This window comes from Chelonia mydas, chromosome 3, assembly GCF_015237465.2.
Source record: "Chelonia mydas isolate rCheMyd1 chromosome 3, rCheMyd1.pri.v2, whole genome shotgun sequence".
Classification (NCBI taxonomy): Eukaryota; Metazoa; Chordata; order Testudines; family Cheloniidae; genus Chelonia; species Chelonia mydas.
The window spans coordinates 109,702,135-109,725,185 of NC_057851.1; the positions used below are offsets into that span (position 1 = coordinate 109,702,135).

Genomic DNA, 23,051 nt, shown 5'->3' on the forward strand with positions numbered 1-23,051 from the left:
TGAATGGAAGAGGAGAAAGAGAAATTAGTCAGGGAAGCAGGAGAGAAAAATTATGATGCTGGAGAAAAACAGGAAGGGATGGGGGGGAGTGGGAATAAGTGGGGTGGCTGTGATGAGCAAGTCCTAGGATGTCAGTGGTCTGCAGAGGGAGACTGTTTGTTTATTTTGATCAGCTGACTGTGTTCAGTGCTTAAATGGTCCTGTGTACTATTGTAGCATTTTAGCTTCCTGCCTGGCACTACTTATGCTTCTAATTATCCTCTTCACAGCTCCTCTTTTTCTGGCCCACATGCTGTATTTTGATTCCACATTACTCTCAGAAATCACTTCAAAGAAATTCAGCTGTTTTCTTGAGAAGGCAATTAAGAGGAGATTTTATTTAAAACCTTGTGCGAATGGTGATCCTGGTTGCAAAGTCAGCAAATGTATGTTTTGCAAGGGAATTTTCCTTTTGCCTGCAACAAAAGGAGCAGTTCATTCAGTACAGCAATTCTGATTCATAGCATGTAAAGGACACAGCTGATTTATTGTCATAAGCCGATACCCAAGGAATCGTTTTAGTAACATTAGCCACCCAAATGGCCGTGCTGTAATATTGCTGTGCACTTGTATAGCATTTTTTCATCCAAGAATCTTACAGTCAAGTAAGCCTGTACCTGTGAGGTAGATGTTACACCCATTTTAAACATGAGCAAACCTAGGCACAGAAAGGTGATGACCTACCCAAGGTCACATAGTGAGCTAGTAGCAGAGCTAGGAAGGAAACCCAGGAGTTCTGTCTGGCACCTCGAGAGTTTAGTTAATACAAAAAGATGATGAGTAAGGTAAATAGAATGTAATCATGGAGTGATGTGCTCATTCTATAGAGAACACAAGTCACGTGTGCTATGTAAGAGTGGAGTCTGTTTTTGAAAGGCTTTCACCAAGACTGATTTTGTTCCTTTTTTATTTGCGGTGATATTCTAATGCTCTAAGACTCTAAGTGGAATTTAATGTTTGTTTGTATTCTCTTAGGAACAAGAGAATTGGTAGGCAGGAAGGAAGCCATGAAGCCCATTTTGTTCTATTTAAATGTTTCTGATAAGTTAAAATGCTTCCTTGTAAACTCTGTGTCAGGTTGCATGTAAAGGGTAGTTCGAACGTTAACAGAATCTCTTAAATTGTGTTTACAGAACATTCTATGTTAATCTCACCCTGGTTTTGCATTTATCTGTTGTTTATAGACTTCCCTATGGCATTCACTGCGGTATTACCTGAGCACCCCACATCATTAATGGACTTATCCTCAACACCCATGGGAGGTATGAGAAGTGTCACTGTCCCTACCCCATTTTATTCTTGGGAAACTTAGGCACAGATATTGTGACTTCCCACAGTCATGTAGGAAATCGGTGGTAGAGCCAGAAATAGAACCCAGATCTTCTGAGTCAAAATCCAGTGCCTGAATCATACCCATTTGCCCCTTTACTCTGTCCTGTGGTCTCCTTCCTGCATGGGTGGTTTGTGCTTATTGCTTTGTAATGAGGCATTTTATTTTTTGTCCAATTTCCCCTCCATGCTGTAACTGAGGGCCTCCCTGGCTTCTGAGACAAGGGGAGGAACTCATGGAAACTTTACCACACCCATGCCTTCCAAGTTTCCCAGGAAAACATCTGTTCTGGGATGAGATGTAGCATATGAAATTTCAAGGGCACAGACTAATTTTGTGGAACTGGGGGGGAGATTTTGAGGTTTTGGGAACCTAGCTTCAGCTTTAACCCTGGAGCCATTACATCTGCTTCATAATTTAAATATCCCTGAAATGTTAGGGTGCTTTTAAATCAGCTGTATATCCACCCACATGACTACTTGTGATCTCTTGGGAGATAATGTGACAATTACATAAAGTTTGCATGTTGTCTCAGAACTTATGATCCAAACTTATTTCCTTGGAAGGTTATTGTTGAATCTTTTTGCCTTTAGTGAAGCTAAAGGGTAAGCCCCCTTATGTTAGCTTCCCTAAAGGCACAGAGATTCAACAATAACCTTCCAAGGAAATATGTTGCCTTTCCTTTGAAAATCCTCACTTCACTGTAGCTTTAGACAGGGCTATTTTTCACAAGTGTGATCACTGTTTAGTAAGTGGGGGAATTTTCCTCCAGCGTTCTGCAACATAATTTAAAATGCTCTGATCTAGGTAAGAAGGATATAAATTTGCAGTTTTCCCTGTAGATGTTGGCAGGCCATGGAATTAATCTTGGCACAATAGAAACCAGAACTTACTGCTGTCACTTCCAGAAAATGTTCTTGCCTAGACCTTTACTAAATAATTATGTAAATTGACCCTCCTCTTCTGAACAAAAGAGAGAGTGGAAGGGACTCCTGTATGAGCAAATATCTGGTGAGCAGCTGTCCTCCACCTTCTCTTGGCCTGAATTCAAAGCCAGGTGTGGCTCTTTTCCTTTCAGACAATATGCACATGGCTTCTAGAGTGGCTTAACGCCAGCCTGCTGACATGCTTTACTGATCTTCTTTCAGAAGAACTTCATTTCTCCCCCCAAAAGGAGATAGGTACAGTATGGATATTCTGTCTGGGAGTGCTACTGTATCATAGTTTCAAGAAAAGAAAAGGAGTACTTGTGGCACCTTAGAGACTAACCAATTTATTTGAGCATAAGCTTTCGTGAGCTACAGCTCACTTCATCGGATGCATACTGTGGAAACTGCAGAAGACATTATATACACAGAGACCATGAAACAATACCTCCTCCCACCCCACTCTCCTGCTGGTAATAGCTTATCTAAAGTGATCACTCTCCTTACAATGTGTATGATAATCAAGTTGGGCCATTTCCAGCACAAATCCAGGTTTTCTCACCCTCCGCCCCCCCCACACAAACTCACTCTCCTGCTGGTAATAGCCCATCCAAAGTGACCACTCTCTTTACAATGTGTATGATAATCAAGTTGGGCCATTTCCAGCATATATCCAGGTTTTCTCACTCCCCCCCCTTTTTCAAAAAACCACACACACAAACTCACTCTCCTGCTGGTAATATCTTATCCAAAGTGACCACTCTCCTTACAATGTGTATGAAAATCAAGGTGGGCCATTTCCAGCACAAATCCAGGTTTTCTCACCCCTCCACCCCCATACACATACAAACTCTCTCTCCTGCTGGTAATAGCTCATCCAAAGTGACCACTCTCCCTACAATGTGCATGATAATCAAGGTGGGCCATTTCCAGCATAAATCCAAGTTCATAAACCAGTCGGAGAACACTTCAATCTCTCTGGTCACGCAATTACAGACATGAAGGTCGCTATCTTACAACAAAAAAACTTCAAATCCAGACTCCAGCAAGAAACTGCTGAATTGGAATTCATTTCCAAATTGGATACTATTAATTTAGGCTTAAATAGAGACTGGGAGTGGCTAAGTCATTATGCAAGGTAGCCTATTTCCCCTTGTTTTTTCCTACCCCCTCCCCCTCAGACGTTCTGGTTAAACTTGGATTTGTGCTGGAAATGGCCCACCTTGATTATCATGCACATTGTAGGGAGAGTGGTCAGTTTGGATGAGCTATTACCAGCAGGAGAGTGAGTTTGTGTGTGTATCGGGGTGGGGGGGTGAGAGAACCTGGATTTGTGCTGGAAATGGCCCACCTTGATTATCATACACATTGTAAAGAGAGTGGTCATTTTGGATGGGCTATTACCAGCAGGAGAGTGAGTTTGTGTGGGGTGGGGGCGGAGGGTGAGAAAACCGGGATTTGTGCTGGAAATGGCCCACCTTGATTATCATACACATTGTAAGGAGAGTGATCACTTTAGATAAGCTATTACCAGCAGGAGAGTGGGGTGGGAGGAGGTATTGTTTCATGGTCTCTGTGTATATAATGTCTTCTGCAGTTTCCACAGTATGCATCCGATGAAGTGAGCTGTAGCTCACGAAAGCTTATGCTCAAATAAATTGGTTAGTCTCTAAGGTGCCACAAGTACTCCTTTTCTTTTTGCGAATACAGACTAACACGGCTGTTACTCTGAAACCTGTCATAGTTTCAAGGAAATACATGTTTATAGAGGTAGAAGGGAAGTTGCATTAAACTGAATCTTGGGTTAAAAAAAAAAAAAAAGGCAGTTGGAATCAAAATTCTCAAGTTTCTGAAAAGCAAGGGTTGGTGAATAATTGACCCCTGCTGATATTTTAAGGATTTGAGAAGTTTTGGGAGCTTGTGAGGCCCCTGCCCCTGTTTTTCTCTAGAAACTCCATCACATCCAGTGAAAGGCCATCTCTGTGACTGGACAACACCACCTATAGTGAAGGGGCAAGTTATGGATTTTTTTAAGATTCTCTGTTTAAAACCACCCTTGCATGTAACACATTTCCTCTACAGCTTTACCATTATATGTGTCATTGGATGAGGTATTAAGTTTCTTTTATATTCCTAAATGAAATGGATAAGGGCATCAAAAACTCCAATAATTCTCACTGATGTAGTAAAGCAGAGTGCATTAAGGTTAGTGCTATACACTGTTCTCCAGTAATCAGTTACATTACGGATGTTACAGGAAATAAAAATACCAGATAAGAAACTCCTCTCACAGGCTGAATTACTTCCTGGTTCTTTGTGGTGCAGTCAAGCAGGCTTCAGTTACGCACACAGGCACCTTTGTGGTACTCTATCTTCAAAACTATAAAGTTAAACTGAGTTTGCATGACTAGGAGGAAAACCACCTTATCTGCCCCAGTGAAGGTTTGGCAGCATAATAAATTAATCCAAATATGCCTGCTGAATCTACATGAAACAACATGAAAATTGTTTGTTTTTTTTAAATCACCATTGCTAAACTGCCCCCAATATAAATAGTTAAATCCCTTTCATTTAATCCTCTTTTTAAATAAAAGTAATTTCCATGTGGCGGGGGAAACCAGGTTAGAATATTCCCACCTTCTTCCACTTAACAGTGCATCTAGTTGGGGAGTGCCTTGACAAGGGCAGTGACTGCCACATCCACAGCACCAACCCCCCCCCCCCCACGCCCTTATTGTAAGGAAGCTTCTCTAATGATGCATCAGAAGGACTCTCAATTCACATGCAGCCATGAGGACAGGTCAGAGCCAGGATGTTGGTTCTCCCTGTCTCCAATGCCACACCATGCCAAAGCTAATGTCATAGCAGGAGATTTATAAAGGCATGAGTGGGAGTTAGTTAAGCACTCAACTTTCATTTGTCTTTGAAAATCTCCCCCATAAGAAGCAGCATCAACATCGGTTCTATTTGCTCTCAGTGCATAATGCACAATGCTGGCAGCAATGGGAGTGGAGAGTTCTGGTCTGGTAACATTTTACATCCTCTTCTCAAAGAGGCTGAGCATTATGGAGGATGAGAGGCAGTGGAAAGATCAGGCTGTTTTGTATCCAGTGCTCTTGTGCCTTTCACACAGGTGTTATGTGGCAGGCAGTGTAATAGGGTTATGGGATATGCGTGTTTGATCTCCCAGAAATCCTGCTGTGAATAAATAGCAATAAATCAAGGGTCCCAGACAAGCTGCTGGATAGCAGTGATAGCGATGCATGTTCAGAGTCTCAAGCTATTGAGCTACATTGGCTCTTTTGTGCAGGTGGTAGGTGTGGTGGTCAGAGAGAATGCAGGGCCGGACCGTATTACTCTTGAAGAAAATACCCCAAAAAGAAGCAATGGATAAGAGATCCTCTACTGTACCTACAGAGATTAGATGTAGACAGGTACTTGCAGGATAGTGTGGCAGGAGTGAGAGAGTGTGTGTGTGTATTAAATTGAATAGCTCAGATATACAATATTTTTTCTAAAGCAGAATGTCATCCATATAATGAAGAACATTTAATATGTGTTACAATGTGACATACTTAGAGTTTGGAAAAATTCCAAAAAGGGTCAACTTTAAGATTCCATGTTTTGTAACCTAGATAATGAAATGGCACAGGCTAGCAGCTTTACAGCTTACCAAAATCAAACATGTCCCAAAGGAACACAGTTTAAACGTTTGCATCCACAAATCAGCTGTACAACTGGGACCATAGTGGGTAACTAAAGGTCAGTTTAACTCAGTTAAGTTTTTGTTTTTTCATATAAGAAAAACAGCTTCTCTTCTCATTATCACCATCCTTGTGTTTTGTCCAGAAAAAAATTCAGAGGAGTTCAGGGTTTAAGTCAAAGATAAACCCACTAAATGGAGTTGAACTGCTCTTAAGTGCTGAATATGGATCATCATCAGCTTCAGCTGTCTCTACCATGGTCTGTAGGAACCCTGCTAATATTTCTTAACTAACAAAACAGATTTTCAAAAGAAACCTACTTTTTATCTTGTGAAGTATAAAATGGGTCCAATCCTGCTCCCACAGAAGCCGATGGGAGTTGTTAACCATTCAGTGAGGACAGGATTGGGCCTAATGGCTGTAATTATAAAGGCAGACATGCAATGACGAAAAGCCAACGTTCTCTTATAGCTGGGATGTCAGACTAATGTGGGAAAAGGCCACATTAAAAATGTAATGTTGGTGGGTGACCAATGTCTATGAAGCAATATACTAGATCTTGTAGGCTGAGCTCCTACAATGGGAAGTTTGTACAAAGCTCAGAGAGAGTGTATGAGCCTTTTGACGGAACTACACTTTTTAGGCCAAAATTTTAAAACATGACTAGTGATTTGGTGTGTCTGTCTTTGGGTGCCCAGCTCATGTTTGGCATGGTGAAACTGTCTCCTTTTCCAGAGCGCACAGGATAGACTATTGCATCCTGAGGCCACCCCTTTTTGGGAAGGGCTCAAATCTTGCAGTAATATATTCCTTAATTGGGCTGAACTCTCATTAGCTTCAATGGATAAGATCATCTGTGAGTAAAAACTGCAGGATTTATCCTCTGCTGAAGTTCTGAATTTTCCAAATAGTTGCACTAAGCACACAGAAATGAGGACACTGCAGGAAGCCTGCATGCATTTCTGCAATGGGAACAGAACCTCAGTCTTCCCATTCAACCTTTGTCATTTCAACAGAGTAACCGAAAGACAATGAAAACAGCTCTGTGTGAGACCGGGAGAAGTTTGGCCCTCATGGGAGGGAGCCCATGCTAGTGGGAGATATGCTCTGTGGCTTTCTATGGATTGTCATCGCTTTATTTTTTTTTTTTTTTTAAAGAAAATCTGAGTTCTGAGGGGAATCCTTTAAAAATGCAAATCTCTTCAAAAGAAGATTGTCCCACATTGCTCTCATGAGCAGGGGCGAGGGATAGCTCAGTGGTTTGAGCATTGGCCTGCTAAACCACAGGCTGACCACAGGCTGAAACCCACTGCAATAGCATCTTTGATTAAAGGCTCTTAAAGTGCTTGTAAAACATACACTAAGCCTTGCAGCAACTGCTCTGTAAGGTGGGGCAATGTTGTTAGCGAGTAAAGAACAGGCAAGTTAAAGGCCCCGATTGTGACTGACCTTCTTTGGATGGGTGGAAGGTTTTCAAAGAGTACATGTTCCTTGTGTGGTCTGCATATAGGTCAGTCACAATTGCAGCACCTGTATGCTGGTGACCCCAGTGCCTGCTCCACTTCCAGGGATGGCTGGCATCTTTCAGAAGATGGGAAGGGAGAAGGGGCAACAGCCCCACAACAGGAAGTAGAGTGGGCCATCCACACGAGGGGGATCCTAAGGATGGCGCAGTCTCCCTGTCCTCTTCTAGGGAACTCAGTGAGGATTGTGCCTCAAGGAAGGAATCACTTTCCAAGGCACAGTCCCTCCCCAGGATCCCTCCATGGGTGGTGCAGCTCCGTTCCATTGCCTGCTGGGCCCGTGGCTGCCTGCCACCATTTGAGTCTAATTGACTTGCCCAAGGCTACTCAGTGAGTCACTGGCAGAGCTGGAAACAACCTTGGACCCCGGCCCCAGCTGACAAAGTCTCTTGGTTTTTGGTTTTCTTTTGGGGGCACTGATGTTAGGAGGGTCTCCATCACTTCATAAGCGCTTGTGTCTTTGAATTAGTAAAATTAAACTAGCCATATCCTTGAGATCAGGGTACAAGAACATAACTCGATCCACTACATCGTATGGGAAGACAGAGCAGAGCACACTGCGGATGTGCGCTCGCTCTCCAGCAAGTGGCTCTGGAGCATGATTTGGGAGATACTCGCTGTGAGAAGTGGGTGAGTAGCTGAAGGAGCTGGGCTCCTTGCGGGGGTCTAACAAAAATGGCTGAATGGGAGGCTGATTCTGCAAATGCCTTTGGTATTGTCCATCTTCACGTTTGCTGTAGGGAAATGGGCCATTAAGAGGAGACCTGACAGAGTGTGTGACTTGCTGTTGGGCCTGTAGGCCTTGTGTGGACTGAGATCTGTCCACATTGTATTGGATTCTCTGACTCTGCGCCGCTGACATTTGCACATTGCAGCAGTGCTCAGGCCTAGGGTGAGCTGGGTGCCTACAAAGATGAGAAGGCAGCTCGCACTGTTGTAAGCACATGCAGTCCAAACTATGGTTGTGATGAGTTACGTATAGATTGTGTCTAGGATTACAGCATTGATGGGTACTGTCCATTGCATCCCCTCTCTTAGAGGGGTCTGCCAGCCTATTTGCACTATATATCTTGTCCCTGAGGGATAACTCAGAGAGCTGCTTTTCCATGAGCCTTTGATCTCTCTGTAGGTCTTGGTGTAATACATTTTGTTGGGGTTCCAGCTTACAGAGCAGCCTGTCTCCCCAGGCTCTCGCTGAATGCTCGGTGTAGCTCCTTTCCTGTTGCGTGGAATGGAACCAATCCGCTGCAAAGCTCTGAGTGGAGCTGCCGCCACCTGTAGCACCATTGGGTTCCTCCAGCCTTTCTATGCAGGCACCGTGAGGTGCATTCCCTCCTTGGGCTGTAGTCGGGGCAGCCTTCAGCTTTTCTTCCTCTGTCCCCAAGCTTTGAGAGGAGGCCTTTGTTTTGGCTCGGAGCTCATCAGCCACTGACAGCTGAGCTTGGTGCAATCGTTCTGGGTGGAAAAATTTGCACTTGCTGCCATATGTGCATTTTTTTCCTGAAAGAAAACAAAACAAGGAGCTGAGAGGTAGGAGTGGGACATTTAAAGTATCAGACAAATATTAATTTATCTATTTTAGGTACTTAGAAGGGAACCCCTCCCCATAGTATTTGAGCACCTCACAGTCTTTAATGTATTTATCCTCAACACTGCTGTGAGGTAGGGGAAGTGCAATTTGCTATTACTAAGGATACCAGAGGTGCCAACTTGCCACTTTCGCCGGGGGTGCTCGATCCCTGCTCCACCCCCAGCCCTGCCCCCACTCCACCCCTTTCCCACGACCCCACCCCCACCTCTTCCCGCCCCCTGCCCTGAGTGTGCTCTGCCCCCTCCTCCCCAGTGCCTCCTGCATGCTGCTGAACAGCTGATTGCGGCGGGCAGGAGGCACTGGGGGGAGGGAGAGAAGCTGATCAGTGGGGCTGCTGGTGGGTGCTGAGCACCCATTATATTTTTCCCCGGGGTGCTCCAGCCCCAGAGCACCCATGGAGTTAGCGCTTATGAAGAATACGATTTAGTCACAGAGGTCAGGGAAGTCACAGATGCTGTGACTTTACCGGACCTCTGTAATCTCGCTTCAACAACGGGGCTGGAGTGCGGGCTGGGGCCCTTGACCTGCAGCTTTGGCTGCAGCTGGGGCTGTGTGCAAGGAGCTCCAGAAGAAAAACAGGCAGGCATCACTGTGTCGAGTTAAAGAAAACCTACCATAAGGACAGGGCTGCCATCTAGTAAAAGGAAACACTGGCTTTTTGCTGAGGAAGTTGTGAAGAGTAGGTCCATGACGGCCTAGTGGGTCATCAGGAGGCATAAACCTGAAACCCAAAAAGAGCATTAGTCACTCAGTAGACATCCCTTTGTGAAATACTGCATGTCACTTACATTCCACTCTGGGGTCTTTATTTTTTTTAATCGTTTATTGTGCACAGTTATGACAGAAAAGCCTTGTAACATTTACACAATCCCTATCAAATCCTCTATCTTAGATCTCTGAGCTGCAGCCACACTCTTTCTGGGAGGGAAATAGTGCTCTTTAGCTGACCAGCCCTAGAGGTACAGTACTGCAAGTTCATAGAGCTCCTCCCCTTGCCACAGGTTCTAGTACAGGGGTTCTCAAACTGGGGGCCAGGACCCCTCAGGGGGTTGCGAGCTGTCAGCCTCCACCCCAAACCCTGCTTTGCCTCCAGCATTTATAATGGTGTAAAATATATTTTAGAAGTGTTTTTAATGTATAAGGGGGGTTGCACTCAGAGGCTTGCTGTGTGAAAGGGGTCACCAGTACAGAAGTCTGAGAACCCCTGTTCTAATATCCGTGCTGGAATCTCAAGCTGCGGAGAGAAAGGGTTGGCATTATGTTGGCCAGGCAATGACTTTGAATTTTCAGGCCCTGTATGATACTTTCGAAGCAACAGAAAATGACATGTTGGTATCTGCCCAGACTCCCTGTGTGCATCTATTTGCAGTGTTTGCAGCACAATGATCTGTGTTTGGCCACCCCAACTCTACAATATATACATATTTTAAAACAGTAGGAGTTGGCAGACTCAAATCCACCAGTGAAATCAGAGTGAAGGCTGATGTCTCATCACTCTGCCATTACTTCATCTTCCTATGCAACACACATGCACTGTATGTAAGAACACATGGATTTCTAAGACCTAGCACTAAGCCTTGGTTGAAAACCAGACCTACATATGAGCCTCTGCCTGCAGTGATACTGTGTTATGTAAGTCTTCGAAGCATGGCGAGTTGGAGAACTAATTCCCCTGTCATCTGAATGTGATGTTTTAGGAAGAGCCATCACAGCATGAATGTCAATAGCAGTTAGCACTTTTATAGTAATAAACCAATTAATCCTCATAATACCCCTGTGAGGGACTAGCTGGCTGGTGAAACAGAGGAAGAGAAGCTAACTGACCAATTTAGGCCACAGAAGTTGTCAGAGTGGATTAGAAACTGAGCAGCTCCTCTCTCATCCTCTGTTCAGAGCACTAGCCCACACATCTCTCAGCAAATGCTGATTGACCATAGCTCTTTCTGGTCTATTGGTGACCATGGTTATGTGAGATAGCAACAAATGGTTGGTGGGGTTGGGGCACATGAATGAGCGAGGACATTTAATTCCCTATCTCTGTGTGTGTGATGGAACCAGCAGCTGGGATCCTAAGTGTCTCTGAGAGATGAGCAGGTCTGTCCTAATGTGCTTGGCAAAAATAGCTAGACATATTTTAAATTTTTTTTTTTTTTGCAGTGAGGCTTGTGAAAATGTTCTGACAGCCTTACGAATGGGAAAGGAAGACAAGGGCAAAGGAGAAATGTTATGTAAATGTTTGATACCCATTATTAACAAGGGAAGTAACCTGGTTGTTAGAGACACAACAGATCTGACCTTTGAGTCCCATTATGCTGATAAGTAAGGGCATTAAGAAACCAAACACCATTACATTAAATGCATTGCCAAGTATTTTAGTGCAGTTTTGGGTGGCTGAGAACTACCAGCCGTCTGATATATCAAAGGTAAGATCAATTGAGCGTACCACATCTCGAGAGGCTTTGCAAGCTCATCAGTGTGAATGAAAACTTGCTCTCAGTGCCCAGCTAAATAAAGGCCTGGACCAGCTGACTGAGTAACAGCCTTTCCAGGGGCAGAGAAAGACATACAAAATTGGGAATGATCTGCACACCACCCAGATTCATATATCTATGATGAATGCAAAAAAATAGTGAAGGGATCAGTCGTGTGGGAGACCAGGATCTAATTGCAGATCCTGGCCTCTCTCTGCTGCAGCTAGAAGGATCCTGGCCTCTGTCTGCTGCAGCTACTGTCTGGGAGGAATTGAAAATGGAGGGGAAAGAATTACTCACAAAGGGAGGGGAAGGTTTAACTCACTCTTAACCCAGCAGGATTATTAGACATACTGCCAAGCAGCCAAATGCCTCCCTGTTGCCAGATATCAATTTCATTGTGTCTCTGTCCAAAATAAATGTTATAGTGCTGTGACAGGGAGACACAGGCCTATCTTCATCTCATATCTCTTATTCTCTGCACTAGTCGGGCTTTAGGAGCAACATGGGTCCTAGATCACCTTTCAGTAAACCTGAAATAGACAAGTTCCTCAAGGAGTTACACAGGACCTTTGAGACCAGAGGTGGGGAAGAAAAAACTAAAGACAGGACGCCCTAGCAGACTCTCTTAAAAATACACCTGCTCCCTTTGACATCAATTAAAGTTGCACTTATGGGTTGAATTTGGTCCACAGCATTCAAGGATGTAAATAAAAGTAAAGACAATTGTCCCCTACTTGTCACTGACAAAGGAGTACATGAGTAGCCGCTTCTCTATGAACCACTTCCACTCAGGATTCTCACTCTGGAGGTCCCTGTAGTTGTCATTGGACACAATCACCCCATCTTTCTCATGGGCCACTTTAATTATATAGCGATCGTCGTAGCAGACCACCCTCCTGCCTTTCACCTTGCGGGATGGGGTGTACACGAGAATGGTTTGCTTTGCAAGCTCATCAAGAATGTGCTGATCTGAAAACAAAAACAAGAGGGAGGGAAATTAGTGATTAGCGTGTACCAAGCATATGTTGGAGTCCTTTAAGAATCTAAAAGCATCTTAAAAATAATAAGGGTTTTTAGGTATCTAAATACAGACTCAGGACCCTAAGTGAGGGATGTGATTTTTTTTTTCAGGGGCACTGAACTATTGGCATCAGCAGGAGCTGATGAGAACTCAACAAAGGTATAAATTAGGTAACCTTTCTAGGTGTTTAAATATGGACTCAGGAGCCTAGCCTTAGACATCTATTTTTTTGAAATCTGGGCTTAAAGGACAATTAAGCTGTGATCCTGAGCTACGCTGAGCACCTACAACTCCCCCCGACTGCAGTGGGAGCTAATAGCGCTCTCAAAACCATCCCCTCATATGTGAGAACCCACCATTAAGCAAGCCTCTTTAGGAGGTAGCCAATTTACATATCTGAGACTGCGGATACTGTATTACTGAATTACAAACAACAGAAAATGTCTGGGTGGTTCAAAATCAGTTCTGAACCGATAACAGGCTACATGGCTTATTGTCAGTCATTCCTGCTGTTGGCTCTGTAAACATTAGGGCTATGCGCACAATTTCACCTGTAACAGCAATTTTATTTCTTTTCCCTCTTCCACGTGGGTCTGTCTTCTTATCTAGAAGCAGCAGCATGATCGTAAGCTCAGTGTTCTTGCTGATTCATTTTTGTACACTCATTTCTTCTCCGCTCTCTGCCCCTCTGTGCAGATATAGGCTTTGGCTAACATGTTTTATATATTTTACACAGTAAGTGCCTATATCGGTAATGACATAACCGAAAATGTTGTGGATTGGCTGTCGTTTGTGTGTTGCGACTAACTGCTGCTGGAGAAATGTCACCCTCCAGTAATACAGCTGACAGCTATACCATACATCATAATGCAGTTAAGCGCTACCAGAGATTCATTCTCCTTTAGCTCAACTGGCAGAGGTCTGTGCTTTTGAAGCAAAAGATTCTGATCTCTGTCACACATGCTACACAGACAGCAACAGCATATACACGGCCACGGATTCATCACTGAAACACCCTGAAATGTGTGCCTTGCTGTCTGCTTCCATTGTGCTGCTTTCTCTCCAGGAAAGAATTGCATCAGATTCCTCAAGTCCCCAATGCCTACCCTTTACATGACATGATAGAGGTACAGTGTTGCTATAGAAAAGGTTAATTTGTAATATATTTCAGATTGTTCTTGGAACACCCTGTCTACCTGTAATGGGGCTATCAAATCGTGGTGCTTCCTTTCTCCACAATGGGACAAAGACCTTGATGTCTTTGTGGCCTCTCTCCTTGAACCAGTCCACTGCCAGCTGAATCCCCCGGCATGAGAACACTTCTTTGTTCCCATGGCTGCAACCAGAAAAGAGAGAGGGAAATAGGTTAAGATTCAGGAAGAGGTTCATGCAGCTCTCGGAAGCTGAATTAGTAATACAAGGTAATCACAACATCAGCCCCAGCACCTCTTAATGATAGCCATGGAAGCCACCTTTACATACTGAGCAGAGAGCCCCAGCTGCACAACTTCAAATATATCTTCCAAAGGAAGAAGTGACATTTTATTTGCACCACAACTGGGATGTTTTCAAGGACAAGTGCTCCTGCACTCTAGACTTCAAGGGCAGACGTAATTGGGGAGATACTCTCCCTCTCCCTCTCCCTCACACTGACTACCTCAGCCTCCATGTAGAGATGGACCTGTGACATAAAGGTTAGATTCACTTTAGTCCATGTTGGGCTGCTCTGGACTCCCCTTCCGGTGTAGGCTGGTGTTTTGAACAGAAAGTGCTCATTGTGGGAGCCGAATCGCAAAGCGGCAATTTTCTCCTCAGAAATAAAACTTCTTAGGCCCTATTCTCTTGCTGTGCTATGTTAAGATGATGGCCAGGGTGGCCGCAGGTCACTCTTCTCCAGCTGACTCTTTGAGAGGCAGGACTCAAACTGGGGCGTGGAGGACACATGACTGGAAATCCCCACCACCCTCCCAGCAGATTGCATGTGTAGGTGCTCCCTGCCAATGACTCCCCAGCAGGGGACAGGACCACCATGTGGGGATGGGAAAATAGGAGACCCTGTGCCCTAGACCACTTTAATTTAGCCCAAATTGTTGGATTTTGTCTGTCCAGGCCAGAGGCCAGGGGAAAACCTAGGATCTCTGTTGTAGCAAACCCAGTTATGGAAATCAGCTAAAATTCAGCATCAATCAGGATGGCCTAGGAAAATGATGTCTGAGAGAGCCTGTAAGAGACTATATCCTTGTTCAGTTTCTTCACCCTGCCCCATAAAGTTCTTGTTTGTCATTATGGCTTGTTTAAATTTGACTACATTGTACATTGAAGAAGGTTTAAATTTGACTAAACAGTACACTGAAGAAGGTAATTTCGTTGCTCTTAACCATCTCTGCACAAGGAAATAAATGTACTGGTTTTATATATAGTAATCATCACACAGAGATTGAACCCTATGCTACGGTCCTGAAATGGAAAAACATATCCACACCCACGCTATCTACAGCAGCCTCACTTGTGTACTTTGAACTCTCTAGATCATATCTCCACAATCATACTAGTGCTTTCAACATTGCAGAATACACACACTAATTATTAGTCTGTTATTATAGTTCTACATCTGCACCCATCTATAGTGACATGACAGATAGGTTAGAAATGTTTCTATAATTACTGTCACAGGTACAGAGTACATTTATCTTCTGAACTAACAAAGGCATGGAAAGTATCATTTTATGCTGAATCATAAGTGCAGTAGTGAAATGATTGATTATCCCAAAATGATAAAATGGAATTTTATGGAATGGAATTTAGGGGGAGCCACCCAGCTGCCTCTGAAGGAGCTGTGGTTACAGGCCTCCAATACCAGAAGCCTACTTCCCCATTCACTTACACCACTGTTATAGCCATGTACCATCACGGATTTTAACAGTCACTCTGGATTTACCCCAGTGCAGATACAAAGAGAATCAGACCCCAGGAGTTTGTGTTTGGCATAGCGAGTATAGTAATAATACTTAGTCACCTTTGTAAAGTGCTTGAGTTCTGTGGATGAAAAGCTCTAAGGATTAGTACTGGATAAGCAGTGATGTTATTACAGTGAAACAAAATAAAATAGAGTCAGAAGTCAGGGTTGAACTACCCAGAATGCCTTCCTCCACCTGGCAGCTTGAATATTGCTAGACATACCTGCACATACTACATAACCTCTTTTTCATTTTAATATGCTTGCAGCTGGTAAGATTCTGGCAGTTCCCTTTTCAAGTTGGGAAGGGATATGTTTGTTGTTTTAACAACCCTGCCATCAGGAGCTCTGCTGTAGAGCTCCTCTCCCCAGGCAGTCTAGCTCATGGTTAATATAGTTTGTGACTCTGTTAGAGATGGGGATGCAAACTGTTTTTCAACCATCCTACTCAGGTTTGGGAGACAAGAGACAAAGACATGTTATTTCCCCCCACCATATATATAGAGATGGCTTGATACAGTACAGTGCCCTATCTACTACACCACATGATCTTTCTGTACCATGTACCAATGAAGTTTGTCACCAAGATGCTAGGATGTCAAAGCCCCTTTTCCAGCATCACTGGGAGTGTTTTAGCTAAAAGCACCTTCTAGAGCCATCCAGTGATCTAATTAATTTTCATAGATTCTAAGGCCAGAAGGGACGACTGGGATCATTTAGACCAGTGACTCTCAACCTTTCAAGACTACTATACCCCTTTCAGGAGTCTGATTTGACTTGTGTTACACCTCACTTTAAAACTACTTTTGGAAACCCATTTTGGGTATATGGCCTAAAAGCTCAAAATAGTAGCAACATTGCAGCCAAAACCATCTACTGCATCTACAGCATAGCATCACTGCTTTTGAACATTTCCTGTCTGGTGATCTCTGAAGTAAAAGATTATGCACACAGTAGACCAGGGAGAGCTCTGAATTATGGAGCTGCAGTCTAATTCCATCGCAGGATCCTGCAAAGAAAGATGGTCTTGTGGTTTTCAGGTGAGCCTATGCACACCTGTGTTGTAACCCAGCTGTGATAGTGACTCCTTGTATGACCTTCAGCAAACCACTTAACCACTCTGCAAATTTACTTAGCTACCTTTCAGAGAGCTAGTGGGGACTCAGTAGTTAGCACTTTTCACTTTGAGTCCATTACCAGTATTAAGAATTGTAACGTGGGCATTAATTTCAAGCAGTTTGTGAATTCACTAGAACCTTTGATGATGGCGATTCAGACCCTAATTCGAGATTGTTTTGACTTTTTTATTTTATACTATGCAGTACCTGGATCCAACAATAAAAACCAAGCTCCCTGTTGCTTTACTTTATTGTTTAGCCCAGAACATGTGCATAAACCCCCTGGGCTACAGTGATTCACTCTCAACTGGCCTAACACAAGGAATGAAGAATCAGCTGTTTAACCAACAACAAAGTCCCTTCTCCAAAGATCCTAAAACGCTTCTCCAAAGCTCTTTGGGACATCATTTAAAACAGCATTTTCCTCCTCATTAGTACTACTGTGGTGCCACATGTCAGTATCAAAGCCCTCTCACTGTCAAGTGACGACATCATCAGTGGAGTCCAAATTTTCCAGCAACTGCACACTAAGCATTATGGGACACTGCCCTGCTCGGAGGCATACTCAAGTGACAGCTGCAGTGGAAGACAGCTGTACAAGGGGTGAAGGACAGGTTGTTGGCTTTCCCCCATTGCCCTTAAAAACCTTCAGGGATCTGTGAGGGCAGAGGTCCTGGATGGAGTCGGGGCTAAGTGGAGACTCAGCACCAATGAAGATCCTGCAGAAGGAGTACCTGGCAATGGTGGAGGTAGTTCAGGGGTCTGAAGGTTGAGAGTGGTTTGGGGCTGATCTCAGGGCCTGGTGAAGTAAGTGAGGAACCTGTGGCAGGTTCTAGGCTGAGTGGGAGGAAAAAATGAGAGGGTAGAAAATTCCAGTTTTGAGCGGGAGAGCCGAAGCTAAAGCATGTGCTGCTCCCTCCCTACTTGCCTAGGGGATGGGTCTCCCATGCTCATACCCAGCCTTCTCTCTCCTGCCTCGGGGAGTTGGTTGCTCCCACCATTCTGCCTGGAAGATAAATCTTTGGCACTTCTCCCTCCATCCAGAAGAAGAAGTTACCAGGCAGGGTTCTCTTTCCTTCCCCAAGGGTCAGTCTCTGGAGGGGTTTTCTCCCTTCTCACTCTTGCTTCCCAAGGATCAGGCTCCTTATATGGGGAACTCCCCCTCTCCCCTTCCCAGGACTGAAGATGCTGAATGGGAAATCTTTTTTGTCTCTTCCCCCTTCCCCCCCCCCCAACAATGCAAGAAAGGAGAGCATGCCAAGGAGTCTCCTAAGACGATGTCATCAAGTAGGGAAATGGGAGTTGGTTGGATAGGAATAATTGACAGTCAGTGTAGGTTTAGAAGGTGATTGCTGCTGGGCTTGATGGCCTTGGAGGTTAAGGTCACTGAAGTAAACGATGAAACATTTGGATGTTTATCCAATACTAACTCTGAACACCTGGAGTTTCCATCGCCAGCTTTACAGGGGTGTATAATGCGATGTTGTGTGTCTCCTGCGTGCTCAGCTGCGTTTTTGCCACAGTAACTGGAGTATGTATATTTTTAAAAATTCTACTTCTCATCCTAGAAGTGGAACACAAACTATTTACAGAGAGAAAGGAGATTTATTTCAGTATGAAAGTCACAACTGAGCTGATAAACACTTGGAAAATGTAATATAGTCCAATTCCTATAAATCATGAATCAAAACCAAAACACACAAGCCAGGGACGTTTTGGGGTTGTGCTTGTAAAACCAAAATGATGATGCTTGAGGTTTTGGCAAAACCAAAATCCACATTTCCCCATTTTAACTGCTCTCTGCTTCTCAGGTCAGTTAGATTCTTCATTCTCTTTCTTGAGTCATGGTCACCTGATTTACAATCCAGACAAAATGGCAAAAACAGTACAGGGACTAACCATGTGATCTACTGAACTAATACAAGATTCAATCAACTGAAGTACTGTGCTGCTGCTTATCTGGACTTCTCCAAATGAATCTGATTTTTGAAAACCAAGTATAGTATTTACTTTATCTGGTCATCCAGCTTGTCCTGCCAATGCCTCAGCATATTGACTTAGATCTCCTGGATACTTGTGTGTAGCGATAGCATGACCTCACTTAGGAACTAAAGTGAAGGGAAGCCTTGTGAAACATATTGCTACAGACAGTAGAGGTTAGGAGTTAGTTTCAAAATGGTGATCAGAGGTGATCATTATTTTAAAAATCAGCTCATGATACTGAGGGAGAGCAGGTCCATGAAATAAGCTACAGCCCCATGAACAGAGATATGAGATCGCTCACCAAGCATCTTGTGTGCTTCACACATAAAGGAGAGCACAACTTCAGGCTGGATTCAAATGCAAAGTTACTGAGAAATGGAGATCCCTTGTAGGTATCAAAATGGAAAGGCACATACCTCATAGCAATGTTGCTGCCGTCGATCACGATAGGTCTCAAGTGACTGGAAGAATCGCTTGCCTCTTCTTCTGGCTGCTTGGGCACTGCCAGACTGCTACATGACCCCCGGGGGACAAGTTTTGGGAGAGGATGCTGGGCCTGCCTCTCCTGAACCGCAGGCCTGCTACCTACCCGAATCAACTCTTTTAGCACATCATCCTCCAGGGCCCCTTGGCCCAGATTCTCCAGCACTTTGCAGATGTCCTGCTTGCCATACCCCAGCTTGCAGAAAAACTCCATCTTGCCCAGGTGCGCTTCCATCTGCACAGCAGGTACTTCCTCTGGGTCTGGGCTGTTACCAGTCGGCAGGATGTGAACCTGCCAGGGCCAGTCTCAGCAGGCTTTTCTGTTCCCTTTACTTAATGCTTTTGTTCTCTCAGCTGCTTTTTGCTGGCATCAGCTTTAGAGGTGGGGAAAAGATTTTAAATAATACAGTTAAATGTGGTAGCCAAGGAACCGCTCTCTCTTTCACACACGTTCAGTACACAGTTACACCTGTACAAGAGGCCAATCTTATTAGGTCCCTTCTGGCTTAAGAGAGTGCCCTAGCTTTTCCTCAGACACCATGGACGTTCTTCTGCTCCACTCTTGTTAGAAAAGCACCTCTGTAGAGCATCCAGTTTTTGTCAGCTTCTTGGGGAGAGTGGTTGAAGATAGGCATTGCACTACTCTCATCTCACAGGAAATCACTTAGAATAAAACATAACTGGGGATTTTCAATTTGCTCAGTGTGGTTAATGACCCATAGATAACATCGTTCTGATTTCAATGGAGTGATCTCAGATGTCATAGCAACTCAACAAATATGGCAAACTTCATCTAGTGGCAATAAGGGAGTGTATTATTTTCAGCATTACTCAGAACTTTGAAAACAGGTTAGCACTCATGAAAAATTCTGCTCTTGTGAAACTGTTCAGGTGAAATCACTCAGATGTTCCGCTGATGCCTGACTTACCCTGTTGTTTTTTTAGTACTAGCTTTTCTGTCAGGGAGGTTTTTTTACTTGAACAAAAAGAGTTTACCCTTACAAAGGTGTAGGTGTAGCACCTTGAGCCTAACCTTATTTGAGCAGTTTTAATTTCAGTTGGATTAATTGTTGAGGGGCTGTGGCGAGAGGAGCAGACTGAGTCTGCCTGCCTGAGAGTAAGCTAAGGTAACATAACTTTCTGCAGCGTTCGCTAGGAATGTTGTACTGGGTCTTGCCCTGGCATTTTTCTGAAAGCCTACTGCCACTGCAGCTCCATGATGGAAGCACTAGTTTAGATTGGCATTTTAACCCAACCTCATCTCTGCAGGAGTGAAGGCTGATGTTTCCTTCCAGAGAAGCTGAGGTACTTTACAAGAGGAGGCTCTCTTGGGGGCAAAAGTGGATAGTAATTAACTCAGAGCTTCAACGAATCAGGGTTCACCTGTAATACCATCTTTGTCTCAGCATTGGGCTTTTCAGACTTTTCAAAAGCCAACTTCCTTCCCTGATGAGTTTGCAGTTTAAAATATGGTCATTGGATAGCACAATGAATAACGTGCTAGTGTGCTGAGACCACTGGCTGTGAGGCCGATCAGTCCTGTGTCACTGAGTTCTTGTACGCCCCAGCTGTATGTATCCTACTGTTGTCTCTCATCTTAGACTCATATTGTAAACTGCTCCTGGCAGGAGCCAACTTTTTTGTTCTGTGTTTGTACAGCACCTAGCACAGTGGAGTCCCGGTCCATGCCTTGCGCTCCTAGGTGCAATGATAATATAACTAATTATAGAAGAGTAGTACCCCTTGGGTACCCGCCCTCACATTGCTGCTGTCCTCACCAGCAGCTACTCCCAGGTACAGGCTCATGTGTTTGCTGCAGGCTTTGCATTAAGGAGCCAGGCTCCTTATCCCAGGCCATGGAGACTCGTGCTTTTGGATCCACGGGTCCTGGGCTCAATCCCCACATCAGTCACTCCAGCCAGGGCATCACAACACGTGTTGTGACCTAAGTGGGGATTGGAGCTGCTGTGGCTCTCTGGAACGTGGGCTGAACTTCCCTGGCCAGACCCCCTCTGTAACCCACCCACGTATGCACTGTGGCTCTGGGCTCCACCTAGAGGTCCAGCCACGGACAGAGGGCTGGAGTCTGCTAGCTCCTGTGAGCTGTGCAACCTGGGTCTTTTCGCTCAGGCACCAGAGGAGAGGTTTAGGCTGTTCGATCCCAAGTTCCTGGTTTCAAGCCCCAGAGGATTACACTTTGGGCTGGGAAAGCAGAGCAAGCAAATTGCCTTATTGAATAGATTGTGTGTGTCTCCTCCCTCCCCGCTTTTAAATGAGTAGCAGAAATGGATGGGTCAAGGGGCACATTAATAGTGAAAATACATTTCCAAGGGAACTCCCACTGAATGTCCGCTCAGAACTGATCTGTAAGGGCACTGGCTTCTCCCTCACGCTCCCCTCCAGACTCTCTTCTGCAACATCTCCACTAGCTGACTAACAATGTATGGGCTATGGGGCAACTGGGTACAGTCAATGGGTAGAGACTTAAAACAGACAATGAGCCCAACCCTCAACTTGTGTAAAGAGGGTAGTTCCCCATGAGCTACCACAATTTACACCAGCCAAGGCTCTGTCCCACAGTCACTTCTCTTTGAAGCCTCTGATCTTACAGAGAGACCCTCACAGCTGGATATTTGTGCCAGAGGAGTGAATGGGGCTCTGTGTAGCTTGAAAGCTTGTCTCATGCCCTGAGGTTGGTCCAATAAAAGGTATTAACTCCGCCATAAATAAAAGGTTTTGGCGCCTGAGGGTTGTTCATCGCTGGCATTAAGCCAGAGCAGCAGTCAGTCTCCTCTAGCTTGCATGCTGCAGCGCCAAGAGTGCGTGGACAGCTTTATGCCACCTTAGCGCTCCTCTCCATCCCCAACTTGTGCTGGCTGCTGCTGAAAAAGTAGCTGTACAGCTCTTGAAATGTACCAGCTACCACTAATTTGATTCTTACCTGTGGACATTGTCTCCACAGGAAATTTTAAGAACTAGTCTAAGAAGCTAAAAATACTGATCAAACAGCCTCACAGAATATTTGGTGGGAGGCTAAACCATTTGGTTGTGCTGAAGGATTGTGTGGGTGAAAACTCAACTTTCTCCTCTACCACCCTCCTGCGTTGGCTGAAATGAATAAAAGTGAAGAGTTGTACTCACAGAGAGCTCTGTGACTTGTCCGATACTATGCTTTGAGTCACCGGCTGCCTTGTCCCACTGCTAATGCACCAGGCTGGCGTCTGAGCAATGCTGTTCCCCACAAGGAAGTCAGCCCTGTATTTAGAGGCTTGTTATAACTCTGATGTCAACTGAACGCAAACAAGTGCAGCAAGCAGGCGACACCCCTTGCATGTGATCATTTTACTTCCTCAGCTGGTTGGTTAATATCATTGAACTACGAGGCCTTAGACTTTCATTTGTTTTGCAAAAGAGGAGGAAACTAAAGGTTTGAAACAACAGCTTATGAGTCACACATGGAGAACCCAACAGCACTCAGCTAGCAAGAAAGAGAAAAATAAGTTAATCTAAAGTCTCAAAGTGGATGTTTACCAGGTAGTGTGTTTTATCAGAATGACGGGGGCGGGGGCGGGAGAGGGAGAAAGTAAAGAATGAATTGTCCATCACACTGTCTCCCAAATTCCCCATTTTGTTTCATTTCCTAATGACCCACATCCTGCAAGCCCTTAGCCAGGTGCGTCAGTGGTGGAGAGGAGCTGCTCAGCAGGCCTATGATATATTTATAAATTCACTTGGCCATCACAGATAAGCCCAGAGCTCTTTACTGAAGGATTCCTGAACTCACACATTCATGTAGATGGACACACTACTCTCTCCAGAGCTACGGTGGGAGATGCCTTCCCACTATAGACGTGGAGTTCTTTCATCTCACGCCGAATGCTGCCATAACCAAACCACTGTGCC

General features: G+C 44.6%; 1 protein-coding gene across 5 annotated transcripts; it reads right to left on the reverse strand.

Moving 5' to 3' along the window:
• Window positions 1-350: 350 nt before the first annotated feature.
• ZC3H12D (zinc finger CCCH-type containing 12D) lies at window positions 351-22,675 on the reverse strand. 5 transcript variants are annotated; one of them, XR_005224749.2, is made up of 8 exons: window positions 22,290-22,675; window positions 19,082-19,522; window positions 13,805-13,944; window positions 12,322-12,556; window positions 9,728-9,834; window positions 7,449-9,022; window positions 6,320-6,417; window positions 351-455 (listed from the first exon to the last, which is right to left on the reverse strand). XR_005224749.2 is itself a non-coding variant. In XM_027819409.3 (6 exons), the coding sequence occupies exons 2-6, from the start codon at window positions 19,381-19,383 to the stop codon at window positions 7,965-7,967; spliced, it is 1,842 nt and encodes a 613-aa protein (XP_027675210.2). In that variant the 5' UTR covers window positions 19,384-19,522; window positions 22,290-22,675; the 3' UTR covers window positions 5,823-7,964. The 5 variants fall into 5 exon arrangements, 1 of the variants encoding a protein (XP_027675210.2); XR_005224750.2 differs by lacking the exon at window positions 6,320-6,417; XR_005224747.2 differs by having other exon boundaries at window positions 6,320-9,022.
• Between the last annotated feature and the right edge of the window lie 376 nt (window positions 22,676-23,051).

What these genes read in the sequence shown, in the direction of transcription:
- ZC3H12D (XM_027819409.3), bottom strand. Translation starts at nt 19,383, where the DNA reads ATGGAAGCGCACCTGGGCAAGATGGAGTTTTTCTGCAAGCTGGGGTAT. An exon ending in TACTCCTTTGTCAGTGACAA is followed by an intron (nt 9,835 to 12,321) that starts GTAGGGGACAAT and finishes TTTGGGTTTCAG; the next exon opens with GTTTATGCCTCCTGATGACC. An exon ending in ATGGCAGCCCTGTCCTTATG is followed by an intron (nt 9,023 to 9,727) that starts GTAGGTTTTCTT and finishes GTTTTCTTTCAG; the next exon opens with GAAAAAAATGCACATATGGC.